Source organism: Bicyclus anynana, chromosome 18 (assembly GCF_947172395.1).
Source record: "Bicyclus anynana chromosome 18, ilBicAnyn1.1, whole genome shotgun sequence".
Lineage (NCBI taxonomy): Eukaryota > Metazoa > Arthropoda > Insecta > Lepidoptera > Nymphalidae > Bicyclus > Bicyclus anynana.
In genome coordinates this window covers 12,269,179-12,286,752 of record NC_069100.1, presented here as the reverse complement: position 1 = coordinate 12,286,752, position 17,574 = coordinate 12,269,179, and the positions used below count along the sequence as shown (strand labels likewise).

At 37.9% G+C, this 17,574-nt stretch overlaps 1 protein-coding gene across 1 annotated transcript in view; it reads left to right on the top strand.

Annotated features, from left to right (window-relative positions):
• Positions 1-17,574, top strand: part of LOC112052989 (cuticlin-4) — a 54,313-nt gene that overhangs the window by 15,878 nt on the left and 20,861 nt on the right. The window contains exons 2-3 of the mRNA XM_024092239.2: positions 12,334-12,408; positions 16,653-16,803. Coding sequence (XP_023948007.1) covers positions 12,342-12,408; positions 16,653-16,803 — 218 coding nt within the window. The 5' untranslated portion in view covers positions 12,334-12,341. The remainder of the gene's footprint in view (positions 1-12,333; positions 12,409-16,652; positions 16,804-17,574) is intronic.

The following is a 17,574-nucleotide window of genomic DNA, read 5'->3' as shown; positions in this document are numbered from 1 at the left end:
ACGGTCCGATATACTGACATGCCTGCAGCGCTGCGGCCATGACGTCCGGTAAAACTCAGCTACAACAAACTACAACTTGACAAACTCCAGTGCTTTCTGGAGTATATAATAATATGGTTTGAGTAAATTTGATCATATTTCAGAGTTTCGTGCTCGTCTTAAATGGCTATAGATTTCGCCGTCAGCTCTATCTTCTTTGTTTCTATCCATTATAATCCTGTATCTCTTTCCAACTTGAAGATCGTTTTCGCTTTACCTCTGCTATTGATCATCTCAATCGTACTCACATAGATAACCGTTTGGTTCTACCTTGTTCTTAGTGTCGTGCACTTCACAGATGCATAAATGCAGTGCATACCCTAAGGAATCAATACAAACCTATGACCTTGGACAGAAAAATTTCAAAGTTTTACATAAAGTGCATACCCTAGGTAAAAGTTTTATGTACGCCACTGTCGGAATGTGGTTAGCTAGCATGATAATACGTTTTTACGCGCGAGTTTACGTTTGCATCGAATATAAGTTATTTTATTTCTCTATGAAGAAAGACGAGGCTTCATAAAATTTTGGACATGTCCTAAAATGAACAAGATATACCCAATCGAGTTTCATCTCATTTGCAAACGCGGTATTAATATTATAGATCATTTAGTAGAGTATTTCCATCCAAGATGAAATTAGAATAGAATAGAACTGTGTTTATCTACGAACAGATTAGACGACAAAGGCTGGCCTATATTTAGGTCAAAGAATCAGTATTGTCGTTCAGCATGGCAATACCGTCAGCCTTCTGGGCACCTTTATGTACGTATAAATTAAATTTAGTAGGTAATAGTAATTGAATCCGGTCCGGGGCATGCACCTCCAACTTTTCTGCAATATGAATTTTAAGAAATTAAATATCACGTGTTTCAAACGGTAAAGGGAAACATCGTGACGAAACCTGCAAACCTGAGAATTTTCTTAAATCTCTACGTGTGTGAAGTCTGCCAATCCGTATTGGGCCAGAGTGGTGGCCTAACCCCTCTCATTCATGTCCTAAAATGAACAAGATATACCCAATCGAGTTTCATCTCATTTGCAAACGCGGTATTAATATTATAGATCATTTAGGTAGGTATAGGCAAGATTTATAAAATATATCTTCTTACATTATTCATTATCTACTTATACTATCTGCACTAATATTATAAAGAGGTAAAGTTTGTGTTATGGTAGGGGTAATCTAAAGATCTACTGAACCGAATTGGCAAATTCTTTTAACACAAGTCTTGTTATTTGTGAGTGTCATAGGCTATATTTTATTCCCGTATTCTCGCGGGGAATACGGATGAAACCGCGAATAGATTCCATAAAATTATTCTCGTAAGCTGCAATGCTATTTATTTTAAAGTTGTCATGTTAAAACAAGGTCAATACCGATACGCATCGCCAACAGTGCGTGTGTGCCGCCATTCAGCGCGTTATGTAACTAAATCGGTTTGGTAAGAAGCTGATATTGGTTTTATGGATTGTCGCTTTTTATATATTTTGGGCGTTAACATTTTGGTAATTTGGTATTAATTTCTGATAGTATTTAGACGTATAATGGGGATGATGACTAGGTTTGAATATATTGATTTTTATGATACATTCGGGTAAATAGAGTCATTGTCAACTAATTTATATATAAAAAGCAAAGATTGTCTGGATATTTGCAAAATAAATGAGATTATAAAATTTCAAAATCTATTAAAAATCTTTTATCGTAATTAGATGAAAATTCATACAGTTTTAGCTTCCTTACATTAAATGTGACATTTTTTAATATATGAACTATAAACATAAACGCACAAATAACAAAGATATTAGTAATTTTGTTTGTACGCTCATACAAATCTAACGATCATTACATTGCCTACAACGTCATTAGTTCGTGCCATTTTGTATGGGGCGTTTTTCAGGGATCCGCGGCAGCTCTGCAAATCTGACCCTTTAAATCCCTGTAGCTCCGAAAATAATGATCGCAGATACCCTGTTCCTTTTACAAAATTTCTTTACTGTTAGCGTACTCTTAATTTATATACAATTTAAAAAACTGTCATCATCCCTATTAACATTGTCAATAAGCCCTCCTACCCGCATTTCAGCACTTCCTTTAAGGCCCTTGCACTTAAAATAGACTAATATTGATCGCTAACTAAACATTAAAACATTGTACATCGAGTACGTATGGCCTAGGTGGATTGCTGACATCAAACGGGTAACCGTCAGTGGTTAAATGCATACGGCTCGAGCTCAGACTAAATACGTAAGGACCTGCCTCGCTAAACGTTACTTTTCTGACAAAGTATCAACGAATTATAATTTAATTAATGCGATTATAAAAACTGGTTCTATAGAATCGATGTTTTTTAGTTGTAATCGTGTTCGTCGGTTAACGAGCTCCGTAAATATACCATATCTAAGCTCTTTTTCCTTGAAAAATGACAGACAATTTGGGTGCGATACTGGTCCTAATGTAATTAGTCTAAGGGCTCGAGACAATCGTATTTGGAAGTCCTTTTATGAGGTTTATGTCCAGCTGAGGACGCATATCGACTGAGAATAATGATGATGCTGATTAATAATGAATTCGCACACTAGGTCCTTTTTAGAATTTAAACTATCGTGAGTGTTATTTATATTAATTTATGATGAAAACATTGCTATAACTCAAGTGATATAACGTTGGACTATTTTTGACTAGTTTCGAATCCACACGGGGCCCTTAGTCAATAGCATCTCTCGCGCCGCCGCGCGATTTAGATCGTGCCGCGTTGCAAGAACCAATGATTAAGGTCCCCGTATGAGTTCGAAACTAGTCGGGCATACTCCGACGTTTTAGCACGTGAATTATAGAGATAGCCACTGCGCCCACGAGGCAAGCAGCTATTATAATGTCATGTAAATGTATGTGACCCTCATAGTTTGATATGCGGCGCTCGTTGCATTACATCATGGACTGTGTGAATGCCATACAAAGTAGTTTATTGTTGCCAATACTAGAGTATTTACATCCAAGATGAAATTAGAATAGAATAGAATTGTGTTCATCTAAGAACAGATAAGGCCTGAAGACGAAAGTCTTCGAACAGTGTTTGTTGCCAGTAATGACTTACGGATCCGAGACCTGGTCACTAACTGTGGCCCTCACAAAAAGGCTCAAAGTCACTCACCGGGCGATGGAGCAAGCTATGCTTGGGGTTTCTCTGCGTGATCGAATCAGAAGTTAGGAGATCCGCAGAAGAACCAAAGTCACAGATATAGCTCAGCGAGTCGCGAAGCTGAAGTGGCAATGGGCAGGCCACATAGTTCGAAGAGCCGATGGACGTTGGGGTGACCGAGGACATCAAGCGGGTTGTAGGGAGCAGCTGGATGCTCGCGGTTCGAGACTGTTTTGTTTCGAAGTCCATGCAAGAGGCCCATGTCCAGCTGTGGACGTCCATCGGCTGTTAATGATGATGATGATGATGATGAAGAACAGATACTAAATTAAGCCCAAAACTTTTGTTTCTTGAAGTTCGCAGTGGCAACTAAATAACATGCGGTGCAAATTGCAATCCGAAATTATAATATATGATTTAGATTTTATTTTGTTTTGGTCTTTCATCATTTGTCCTTTTTCATCAAAGCCGATAGCTTCGGTAATTTTTTTTTCCGTCGTTTCTCGAGTACTTACGTGTATCGTTCGTACATAAATGTTTTTATCATCTGTTTACTGTTCAAAATAGTTTCCTTTACAGACGAAAGCAAAATTACTAAACCGATTTTCATTAAAATTAAATCTGGAAGTATACTCATTCAAACAATTTTTTTTTTAAATGGTTAGTACTTAAATGACGAAGGTAACGAATTGAGTCGATTTTTTGAAGTCGGTTAAAAATCTATGTGTTACGCTAACTTTTCAGTTCTTTTTTTTTATGAAACTTCAAAACATGGGTTTAGTCTAGCTCTAAATTTCTATGCAGTTCAAATAAAGTAAAATTGAAAGATTTACGCCGCCTACTAATTTTATCGGCAAAACAAATAAAGAATTTCACACAAAAACTGATATTGACTTTCTCTAAAACCGCCATTGCAGATAAAATGTTGGTAAGTGAGATAAATAAACGTGAACCGATTATTTCATAATAAGGTACAAATGTACCGAGAGGCTGTAATAGCCAGACTAACCTTTTTTTTGTATCAATTCTTTACAAGTTACTTGTAAAGAATAAAAAAAAAAAAAGTTAGCCCTTGACTACAATCTCACCTGATGGTAAGTGATGATGCAATCTAAGATGGAAACGGACTAACTTGTTAGGAGTAGGATGAAATCCACACTCCTTTTAGTTTCTACACGAATCGAACCCAGGACCTTCGTCTTGTAAATCCACCGCGCATATTACTGCACAACGGAGGCCGTCAAAACCTCATTTTAGGAAGGCCTGGTCCTACTATGAGTATATAATCGTATTTACTAGTACAAACGTAACGTAGTAACTTATTTACAAAGTCCATATTTGATTACCCAGTTAAATGTGAACCTTGGACCTTGGTGGTTTTGAAAGTAAGGTGCGGATCCTCAATTGTCCAAATAAAAAAAATGTAACTTTTCTCCGGGATATATTATAGGCGTATAACCTTGATAGCCCAGTGGATATGACATCTGCCTTTCGGAGGTCGTAGGTTCGAATCCAGACCGTGGTATGCACTGCATGTACATTTTAAGAAATTAAATATCACGTGTCTCAAACGGTGAAGAAGAAAACTTGCATACGCATACCTGAGGATTTTCTAAATTCTCTACGTGTGTGAAGTTTGCCAATCCGCATTGAGCCAGCGTGGTGGATTATTGGCCTAACCCCTCTCGTTCTGAGAGGAGATTCAAGCTCATTATCATCATCATCATTATTAACGCATATTCGGCTCACTTCTAAGCTCGAGTCTCGTCTCACAATGAGAGGGGTGAGGCCAATAATCCACCACGCTGGCCCAATGCGAATTGGCAGACTTCACACACGCAAAAAATTAAGAATATTCTCTGATTTGCAGGTTTCCTCGCGATGTTTTTCCTTCACCGTTTGAGTCACGTGATATTTAATTTCTTTAAATTTTCGTGATATTTAATTTGCTTAGATTCGTGCTCAGTGAGCCAAAAATAGGTTCCTATTCGAGATTCGAACCCGGGACCTCATTGTACATAGCTTAGTAGCGTAATAGCTTACCACGGTACAGTTACTTACCACACTACTTACTTATAGTCTGACAAATTTTCTAGCACATAGTCTGAATTTTCAGCCTTCATAAAATGCGGAATGTCTGACTATCGCAGGCTTTAGGTATAAAATAGGAAAGGCCGGCCAATGCCAGCCTCGCCCGTACTGTGACTGTAAAAAGAACGTACTCGCAACATTCGCTGACTATGTATCGGCCGGTATAGTCGAGAGGGAAAAGGTTTTCGTTAAAAAATGTATAGGATTTTTTGTTTTGGAGTTTACTCACCTTAAGATTCGATTTTTCATACATACATAGCCCCTGGCATGAAAAAAATATGGGCAGTAAAATTCGATGAACGAATGACAGCGTTACGTTTTTTGTGCGCAACCTATTCTGCGCACCTTTCACCGTGCGCTGCTATTCGGCAACATACATCTATTTAGACAGTCGATCTGAAAGAGTAAACTCCATTCGTGCGTCGGAGCTAACACGCGCTTTTTTTTCATTTGATAAATTTTTAGTTGCAAATCGACCGAAATCGACTATATATATTTTTTTTACTTTTATTAAAAAATATATATCATGTGACAGATACTCGTACATTGTCTTAAGTAGGGGATTTTTAATTAATTAATTATTAAAATTAAATTAAATTAAATTAATTTTACCCTTTTACAGGTATCAGAGAAAACAAGGAACCCTTATAGTTATGTCTGTCTGTCTGTTTGTCCGCGGTTTAGCTCAGAGATAGAAATAGATTAGAGAGAGAGTCGTGAAATAAAATCTTCAAAAATATTTTTTACATGTAAAGTAAGGATGATGTTTTTAATAATAAAAGGCTTACGAATCCTGCGACTGAACACTATCTATGTGTTATAAATCTGTGGCTCATTCAATGCGCGTGGCCCGACACACATTTAGCTGGCTTTTTCAATTACGTTTTTTAAAATTTTCTAATTTTGCTTTTTTTTCAAACCTTTTAGAGTAGGTACATAATCTCTACAAAAATACTCACAAACCCATCTCTGAAAACAGCATATAAATCGGACTAGTCATTTTAGAGATAAATTACGCACATAATTTTGGGGGAAAGGTTGGGGAAAAAGTCTTATCGCTTACAGTACGAGTATGTATGAACTTGTAATAAAATCTCTTTGGCTGTATTTGGTTTACTTGGCATTTGTATCTGGCTGGTTTTGGTATTCACCTGTTCCGGTCTCTGCAGAATTCTTTAGGCAGTATCAGTGCAACATTACGAGCGGACTGCCAAAACTACTAATAGTCGCAGTTTTTAAATCAGAAGCCCCAAAATGTCTATAGCAATGGTATCGCGTCCCTACTTACAAGATGGCAAAAAGTTATCCAACAAAATGGTACCTACATACTTTAGTCAAAAAACTTTAAAATTTTTGTATAAAATGCAAAGGAAATTTTCCCCCAGCCCACTATTATTATCTTCGCACCGTCGTCGTCGTTATAAGACGTGCGATATGGGAGCGAGATAGAGCTTTTCTCTGCGACTGTACCCGCCCGAGCCAGTTGCACAAGGCTGCGTTACGTCAGCAAGCGTCTGTTTCGGGCAGCACGCCGTGGCACGCCGCACCGTCACTGCTGTGCCGTTAGATGCGATGACCATTTCATTGGCCACATTTTGGCACTGTACATCAACGAATCCGTTTCATGCCTTTTTTAAACAATTCATGATGTTCCAATTTCAAAATTTCACGGCACGCTTTCCATTGTAAGCTTTGCAAGGCCTTGAAGACATGACGTTAAGGAAAATGTGGTATATTTCTTCTATCGACAATCTTTATAACTGCCATTCTAAAAGGAATTAAATTGAATAAAATTTATTTAATCAAAATTACTATTAGAACACGTAACGAAAACATAGATCTTCATAATATACCTAAATAAGATTTCTTTAGATATTTATTTTATAACCCGAAGGCGTAAAAGTATTTCATACAGAAATATATATGTTTTACTGTAAACAAATTCAACGAAATACGATGAAAAAATCTAGTCTACTATTATAAAGCTGAAGAGTTTGTTTGTTTGGTTGAACGCGCTAATTTCAGGAACTACTGGTCCGATTTGAAAAATTGTTTCAGCGTAAGATAGCCCATTTATCGAGGAAGACTATAGGTTATATATTATCCCCGTATTCCTACGGGAACGGGAACCACGCGGGTGAAACCGCGCGGCGTCAGCTAGTATATATAATAATTCTCCCACCCAAGCCATTTCCGGTAAAACTAAGTATAGAATTAAAAGGAAGTCGTACACAATAACTCAACCGACAGTTAACAAAATAAATTTCCAAAAATATTATATCATTCGTGCTTGACCCATATTTCATAATGTGTTTTGCTAACTTGACGATCCACCCACGATGAGGTCAGTTGCTGAGCCAAAAACGATGCAACTTATAAGGGCATATAATTAACAAGTGTCGAGAAGCTCTGCAAGCTGCGAACGTGAAAGTGTGTCACTTCACTTATGTAATAAAGGACGTTAATTTGTGTCACAGTACCGTATCGTCGTAATCAAGCCATATTCCGCTCACTGCTGAGCTCGAGTCTCCTCTCAGAATGAGAGGGGTTAGGCCAATAGTCCACCACGCTGGCCCAATGCGGATTGGCAGACTTCACACACGCAGATAATTATGAAAATTCTCTGATATGCAGGTTTCCTCACGATGTTTTCCTTCACCGATTGAGACACGTGATATTTAGTTACAGTTCGTGCGCTGTAGCATGGTGCGGTTCACTCTTGAAAGTTAACCGCGATTCTCGATAATAGTCCGTAATGTCATAAGGCAACTGTCACCCGCACCATGCAACCGCACATAGTATAAATATTATTTTACCGTTCAGGGTTAAAAAAGCACTAAAGTCATTTATATGCAATTTTGGTATTTCCGCGTATAACATTGACTATAACAAAATTATTAACCAAAAGTTAACGTTAAGAGTCAGTTAAAATATAACTTTGGACATGTACAAGTCACGGTCATGATTTTATTGCAATATCACGACAAGCAATTACCAATCTTATAGCATATTAGCGTAAATATCTTATTCTCATGCATATAACAATTATACAGTTAATAGGTATACAAATACATAATAATATAACAATATGACCGTTTGAACATCTTCGAAACTTAGGGATGTCAACTATGTAGGTATTAAATTTTTAAGATTTTTTGGAGCAGGTAGATATAGTGTCGTAAAAAAAAGAAAATTATTGTGGTGGGAAATGTGGAAGGCAAACGGCCACGATCTCCAACCCGATGGTCGGATCTCCTCAAGGAAACAGGAGCCCGCACCTTTTACAGTGCCGTCCAAATGACCAGCGACCGTATTCGATGGAGAAGCATTGTATTTCGAAAAATGACTCGCCCAGGTGGTCACGATCCTCGGTCATGAGTGACCGACTGGAGAGAGAGAGAGATAGTGTCGTCTGATCTGTGATGCCAATATAATGTCATCTGTTAGAGTCGATGCTATTATAAAATAACTAGCGGACGCCCGCGACTTCGTCCGCGTAAATTTCGATGTCAACTTTACTACTACTCCTACCCTATCCTACCCCTACCCTACCACTACCCCTACCCTACCACTACCCCAACCCTACCCAACCCCTACATCTACCCTACCCTACCCTACCCCTACCCCCACCCTACCCCTACCCTACCCCAAGCCTACTCCTACCCTACCCCTACCTTACCCCCACCCTAACCCTACCCCCACCTTACCCCAAACCTACTCCTACCCTACCCCTACCTTACCTACACCCAACCCCTATCCTACCCCTACCCTCCCCGTACCCTATCCCTTTCCTACCCCTATCCCACCCGTATCTCACGCCTATCCTATCCCTACCCTACCACTACCCTACCTCTACCCCTACCCTACCACTACCCTAAAGCCGGCCCTAAACCTACCCTACCCCTACACTACCCCTACGCTTCCCTACCCGTACCCTACCCTACCCTGTAATTTCTCTATCTTACTCCTACCCTTAGCAAAATCGGTCCAGTCCTTCGAGAGTGGTGGCATGACCAAGAGAAATAGAGACTATGCTAATAATATAAAGAGGTAAAGTTCGTGTGGTTATAGGAGGTAATCTCTGGATCTACTGGACCGATTTGGGAAATTGTTTTACCAATAGAAAGCTACGTTATTTGCGAGTGTCATAGGCTATGTTTGATCCTCATATTCACACGGGAACGGGAACTACGTAAATGAAAGCGCGGGGCGTCATATAGCGGAATTTCTGCGTCTTTTAGAAATTTTGTATTATCTCCGAAACTATTTAAGTAATTAACATACTGTAAAGGGCAAATCTTATCTCCATAATATCCTTGTGATTATTAAATAATTTATTTTAATAAAGATTAAAGTTTAGTTGTATAAATAATGAATATAAAATTAATAATTTTTAAAACACAAAAGGTACTATATCTGCTAATATATAGAAGATAGATATATGGTGTCGCGGATTTTTTTGTAGAACTTTTGAAGATACATAAAGTCTCCATACATTAATTTAAATTTTACACAATAGTTAAGGCAGCGCATGCGAATAAGTCTGTTTAAGAGGATTTTCAGTCCGACCTGTATGACAAAAACTGTGATAACTCGGCTAATATATATGATACCAATATAAAATATAGCCTATAGCACTCCCCGATAATGTAGCATTCTACTGGTGAAAGAATTTTTAAAATCGGACCAGTAGTTCCGAAGATTACCCCATTTAAAAAATGTGACAAACTTACAAACTTACAAACTTTACCTCTTTATAATATTAGTATAGACTAAATAATAGGACCATAGTAGAGCGTTGTCTTCTGTGAGACTCGAACCTCGGAATAAGAGGGTCGATAGAACTGATGGTGTAAAAAAGTATATTGTATTTTATTATAATATGTATGTATTAACCATTAGACAGTTTTAAAAATATCCATAGAAATACGGACGTTATCGACGAGTTACATGTATATATCTCTGTATTCCCTCAGGATCTACGCGATGGAACCGCTGGGCGTCAGTTATAAATAAGAATATAATTTTATAATTATTGCTTAAAGTTGATTTAAAAAATATAAAACAATCACTTGCACAATTTTCAAAAATGTGGCAGCCCTATCAACCCGGAAGAGGTCAAGGTCCGCCAAGCATGACATTCTGCTAAGAAATTATACATTAGATGACTCAAAATAGTTGCGTTACCAACCCAAAACATATCTCTATTATATTTAAGTACTATTACTAACAATGTCTCACGGCTTTACCCACACAAGTCCCATTTTCGGGGAAACATCAAAAAATGTTGCCTATGTGTTATTTCAGGATATATTCGATCTCTATGGAAAGCCTCAAACTTGTGTAAAAACCGCCTTAATAGAGTCCTTTTCATGAAATAAGTCCCGCGGCTAAAACCTGAACTAAAATTGACAGCGCCTTACACAAATTACAATAAGACCACCATTAACAAATGACAATGAATGCCATTAAGACATTAGCGCCACGTCTGGGGAACTTCTTGCATGAAAAGGACTTTAGTGAAAACGCATTTAACTTTACATTTAATGAAAATCAAACTTAAACCTCCTGCCGTGTGCGTGAGAATAAGAAAACTGGGAAGCCACATAGAGTTACTTCGTAACGCGTTACGTTACGAAACGGTTTACAGTCCCAAAAATAAAGCATCACTTCAAAAATAACTTAAATTTAAACAATTAAAATTTTAATCAACGTTTTCACAATTTCCAATAAGTAGGTCACACTATATAAATACATGCGTAATTATTTATCAGTTGTTAAGGAAATGGCGTAATACAGCAATTTCTTTGTATCTAGGTTTAGTTATTTCAAGCAGCTGTATAAACTGTGTCGACAGATGCCATACGGATCCATCCACACATTAAACTGTAGGTAGTTTGTACAATTATTAGTGTACTAGCAGTCGCCCGCGACCTCGTCCGCGTAAATCAATGTAGACTTACAACCCTTATTTTATCGTTTAAGGGGTTGAATTTTAAAAATTCTTAAATCACATTATATTTCGTATTTTTTTCATGATTTATAAACAAATTTTTAAAACTGTAACTCTTCTCTGTACTGTGGCGCTAAAACAGACCAATAAATTGTTTTTAAAAAAAAAATTCAACCGACTACAAAATCACAAAAAAAAACTAAAAAGCATAAAATAACATCGTATGTGCTGCCTTCTGATCACTTTGAAGGCGGTGCCAAACCAGTGGTGCATTAACTCAAGTCGTTTATATCATGAAGTTTTAGAATTTTCGTAGTTCTTGCCGAAACGGCTTAAATTAATACGCCACTGGCTTGGCACCGCCATTAAAGTAATCAGAAGGTAGCACACACGTTGTAATTTTTCGCTTTATAATTTATTGTTGTGAGTTAGAAGTCGGTTGAGTTTTATTGTTAAAAAGATTTTACTAACTCACGATCTCGGGGGCGCCCGGACTGATACACTCAAGCCAAAACTCCCTTCCCGAACGACCATCTAAGCCGAGGTCCGAATCTCAGAGGAGAGGCCCTTGGAGAGTCGTTCCGCACATCTACTCTGCTTTTGCCTTCGGGCCCCATCAAGCGATGCTTCTGCACTCGCCCAAACCCCCCGGTGACGTCGCTGAGGAGGAGTCGCCCATTAAGGAGAATACGACACTTACACCATAGAAAAAATCGGTTGTCTGTAAAGTCTGTTTACTGACGATAGTTAAACGTGACAACGTCTTAAGAAAATACTGATGGAATGGTTGCATTTTTCAAAAAAAAAAAATAATTTTTCTAAAATACTGTTTAATAATTGTCATAGTCCAGAATATACTTTATTTCTTGTAAAGAATAATTGGCAACCCTAGAGCGAGATATATTTTATTTCTTGCAAAAAAAGTTGGCAACCCTAGAGCGAGGGAACGACGCATGACGTCATCTTTTTTCGAGTTTGCATCTGGCTTCATCGAATTATAAGACGTTGTCACGTCAAAAACATAAAAGATAGGACTTGTATTTTTTTTGTATTAGAGAAAAAGTGTGTAAAAGCGATCTTCTAAAGGTTATTTTTTCGTTTCAGACTGAAGCATGTGGCGCCTCCTAGTGGTAGCGCTATTCGCGACCGCGCGTTCTAAGCAGATACCCTCCGAAACCGGTAAGTTTTTTTTTTATATAATGCTCCACAAGGTCTTTAACTAGTGGAGACATTATATTAACAACCCATATTCGGGTCACTGTTGATCACGAGTCTCCTCTCGGAATGAAAGGAGTTAGGCTAATAGTCCACCACGCTAGCCAAATGCGGATTAATTTAAGAAATTGAGATGGAGGTGCAATCCCCGAGCCGGATTCGAAACTACGCCCTCTTATTATACTTTAGTCAAATGTAAATAAACTTTATAAAAAAACCATTTGAATTTTTATATAAATTGCGGAGAAACTTTTTCCTCGACCTTATATAAAGTACAAGACGAAGAAATACTTTATTGCACACAAAAATACAAAAATAATAAAAAAAAACTTTAAAAATTAATAATTTAAGTTAAGCATAACTTAAAAATTAATAATTTAAGTTAAGCAACTTGTTAGGAGGAGGATGAAAATCCACACCCCTTTCGGTTTCTACACGTCATCGTGCCGGAACACTAAATCGCTTAGCAGTACGTCTTTGCCGGTAGGGTGGTAACCAGCCACACCTGGACCAATTCAGAAAACCTCATCGACCCAGCCGGGGATAGAACCCAGAACCTCCGTCTTGTAAATCCACCGCGCACACCACTGCGCCTCGGAGGTCGTCAAATTTCAAGTACCTACATGGTAGTTCATTCAACTTTAAACATGAAAATCTTTATTTTCACAATAATATGCAAACCTTTCTCTGACGTCATTTCCAATAAGCAATATCCATACAATCTAACAAGCAATCCCAGGATACGTCCGAGGATGCGGCGCCGGCTGGGCGTCGACCGGTCGTCCACCCCACATTGTCATGCGAGTGTACCTACTTACTACCTACCTATACCTAGTACCTACTTGCCTAATAACTGGACTTGTGAATATTATTATCGTATACTAGCTGTGTCTAGCGATTTTACCTGCGTAGAAAGGCAAAGATCATTCATTTTCAAAAAGTGTGTTCAAATGTGTTTCCTCGCAAATCTAAACTAATATACTAATACTAATAATATTATAAAGAGAAAAACTTTGTTTGTATGTTTGTTTGTTTGTTTGTTTGTAATGAATAGGCTCAAAAACTACTGGACCGATTTTAAAAATTCTTTCACCATTCGAAAGCTACATTATCCACAAGTAACATAGGCTAAATTTTATTTTGAAAAAAAATGGGGTTCCGTAAGATATTTAGGTTTTTCGAACACAAGGTGTAAAAAACTAACCAGAAAAGTAGGGTAGGGGTAGTTGAAAGTTTACATAGAGTTTCACGCGGACGAAGTCGCGGGCGTCGGCTAGTGTGTTATAAAACATACGTGCTCTTTGATAATTACAACCTTTGCTTCCTTGCTATAGCTCTCGCCTTTGACTCAAGTTGCAATATCGCCTCGGCTGTAATTTTCAACTTACAGCATCATAATGTACCTACTATTACTAAATTACCTCCATTAAAAATATCCATACACACAACCGAATATAGAACCTTCTCCTTTTTGGTAGGATACGGATAGGTATAGGCGTCAATGCTTTATGTTCTGTAGCTATACTAGATTACAATTATCTCCATAAATTACGCGTTGGGTTATAAAAAACTTCCAATATTCTGTGCGTTTTGCGCAATTTTTACATTTTTATCGCCACAAAAACCGAGAAAAAATCGAATACATGAAAGTTGAGGCAATTTAAAAATACGAACTTTTTAAATTGACGTTAATTAATACATATACCTATGGTATCTACTACGTATTAATACAATATACTATTTTTACTGTGGTATTACTGTATTTTTTAATTCAACATTTATAGTTTGCTTACAGATATGGCCCACAGGGGAAGATTGCTTAGAGCATTGACTCCAGGTGGTCCACCGGAGACGAAAAAATTGGGGTTTACATTCGTAAGCGGGCTTCCACGAAAATTCATCTCTGGCTTCATAGTGGTTTCGTACAGGATTGGGAGTTTTCTTAATAAAATAATTTCATCTAATGCAGCAGAAAGTACAAATCAATTCTGCTGTTTTTCAATCAATAAAGTGATGAAATCACTTTATTGATTTAAAACCTTTACATTTTTGACATCCACTACAAATCATAATCAATTAATCAATGAGACAATTACATTTTTATTTCGAAATTTTATAATTTGTAATTGAAACTCAGTCGCATCATAGTTATATAATATCCAAAGATTACATAGTCAGATCTAATCTTCACAATTTTGAAAATGGTAATGTAGCTGCTGGGGGGTTTACCGGAACCAGTCTGTTCATGAGAAAAAAAGTTTAGGAACCTCTGGTTTAGGGCATCAAGTTGCCTTTATCCGGCACCGTCAATCAGCACCACTGGCTTATATCCAAGAATCAAAACTTCGTAGATGCCTACTGCTAAGTTATATACGTAAAAGCTTGGGCTGACAAACTTTAAGCTAAAATAAAACAAAGTAGTTTTGGATATCGTTCAATATATTATTCATTCTAGACGTAGTTTTATACATATTTGAAGTCGTGGTCAAAAATAACCACACAAGTGTACTTTTTGTGGTCAGTTTCTATAGCTGCTTGGCTTCATTCCGTACTGCGGTATGATACCTAGACAGGTTTTAAAAATAGCGAACTGCATTGCATTGTTTATTAAAGTCCAATATAGAAGTACCATCTCTATGTATGAATTAAATCAATTAAAATGCTTTAGTTAGGGAGGCTTGGTAGGACTAAGTTCAGCATATTATAACATACTAGTGAAAGAATTTTTAAAATCCGATCAGTAGTTCCGAAGATTTCCCCTTACAAACTTACAAACCTACAGAGATAATATTCTTTATAATATTAGTATACACTAGCTGATGCTAGTGTCTTTGTCCATTGAATTGTTACAAACTTTATACTTAAAATATTGGTGGTTATTTGTTATTGCAGTACTAATTAAATAAGGCGTGATTTTTCACACGTAAATCTTGGATGAATTCTGGAAGAACGAGTAGCCTATAATTATGTTGCTCAATAACCTCCTTCTTATACCTATCTTCCATTGATAGTCCCATTAAAATCGGTTCAGTCCCGAGACTCAGACAAGCAAAACCCGGCAAACTTTTTTGCTTGTGTTTCATTATAGTGTAACGATAATATAAGCACTTAAGAAAACTCGGTTATTTTGAACACACACACAGACTACAGTTTTATTTATATGTATTGATATGATTATCATAGTTATGATCATGGACTTGTATTAAAATAGTCAGACGGTATATCGCTGTCAAACAACTGAAGCACCATAATGGCGCCGAGAATACATATACATATGAGTATGCGTGTGAAACAATCGGACGACTGCAACTTCGTCCGGGTAAAATCTGCTTTTATAATCTGTGACTTATGTTCGAAAAACGTAGCCTTTGTTCTGCTCCAAGGTTCACTTACTCTCTATACCAAATTTCATTCAAATCGGTTTAGTGGTAAAGCCGTGAAAAGGTAACAGACAGACAGATTTAATTTCGCATTTATAATATAAGTATAGATTAATGGCCGGTCTGTCGTCATATGTGCATCTGTGTGCAATTGAGATTTTTAGTTCAGGATCGGTGTCTGGATGTTTTATTGCGTCTATGGTGAAGATGTACTAGTATTTCATACATTCATTCATTAAACTGTTGATGTAACTGTTATACATTACACGGAAGCACCCGTGCTCCTGGCAGCGGAACATAAGTTATTACCCAAGTTACTCGGAGCGAGTAAGCTAGCGTAACTAATCACTTACTGATTACTTACTACTTAACAACTTCCTTCAGTTCGTCTGATACCAACGTAAGCTTTTTAGGGTTTTTAGGATTCCGTAGTCCACAGGGAATCCTTATAGGTTCGCCATGACAATCTGTCCGTCCATCCGTCTATCTTCCGTTTAGCGCAAAGACTATTATAGCTGTAAATTAGCATGTGTACATTAACAATGTAAACAAATCCGTAAAATAAAATCTTGAAACATATCTTTCAGGGTACTTACCACCACATATATGTCATGTGTGGATGAATTAAATAATTTTTTTGGGGTTCCTTCCCTACATGCAAAGTGAGGATGTTATCTGTATTTTGTGCATTTCATAAGGGATTTAAATGCTAACTTAATCTACGGAACTCTACACTGCGCATGGCCCGATGCACTTGGTCGGTTTTTTATTGTTCTGAACGCCACGAAGTCAATTTAAACAATCAAAACAATCGTATTTTGTTCGCAGATTTAGCTACGTCATCAGTAGCGACGGCCACGGATGCAGTGACAGATTGGCCCGAGGCGCTAGCACCCCTCGACACCCTCGCCGTCGCCTGCGAGAAGGACAACATGCACGTCACCGTCTCGCTCGCGCACACACTCACACATCCCAACAGGTCAGCAAATACCAACACAACCTCTCACTTCATCATTATCATCATTAACAACCCATAATATGACAGAGACTCGTGCTCACTGTTCAACACTAGTTTTATTTTGACGGCCTCAGCGCAGTGGTACGCGCAAGTGGATTTACAAGACAGAGGTCCTGGGTTTGATCCCTGGCTGGACCGATTGAGGTTTTCTTAATTGGTCCAGGTCTGGCTGGTGTGAGGTTTCTTTCGTGGTTAGTTACCACCCTACCGCCAAAGACAAACTGCCAAGCGATTTAGCATCCCGGTACGATGTCCCGTCGTTCGTACGAAATCGAAAGGGGTGTGGATTTTTATCCTATAGCTAACAAGTTAGCCCGCTTTCATCTTAGATTCCATCATCACTTTCCATCAAGGGCTAACTTGTAAAGAATTAAAAAAGTCTCTTCTGAGAGATGAGATGAGAGGATTTACGGTAATAGTCCACCCTGGCACAATCCGGATTGACAGACTTCACATACGAAGAGAATTGAGAACCGTTTGAGACACGTGATATTTAATTTATTAATCAACAGGTGGACCACGATACATCCAGTAACTTTCTGTTACACGCTCGATAGTAACACAAAGATCACGTGAACAAAGTGACCTAAAGACGTAATGAGTAAAACCCAACCGCCAAACGATTTAGCGTTCCGGTACGATGCCGTGTAGAAACCGAAAGGGGTGTGGATTTTCATCCTCCTCCTAACAAGTTAGCCCGCTTCCATCTCATCACTTACCATCAGGTGAGAT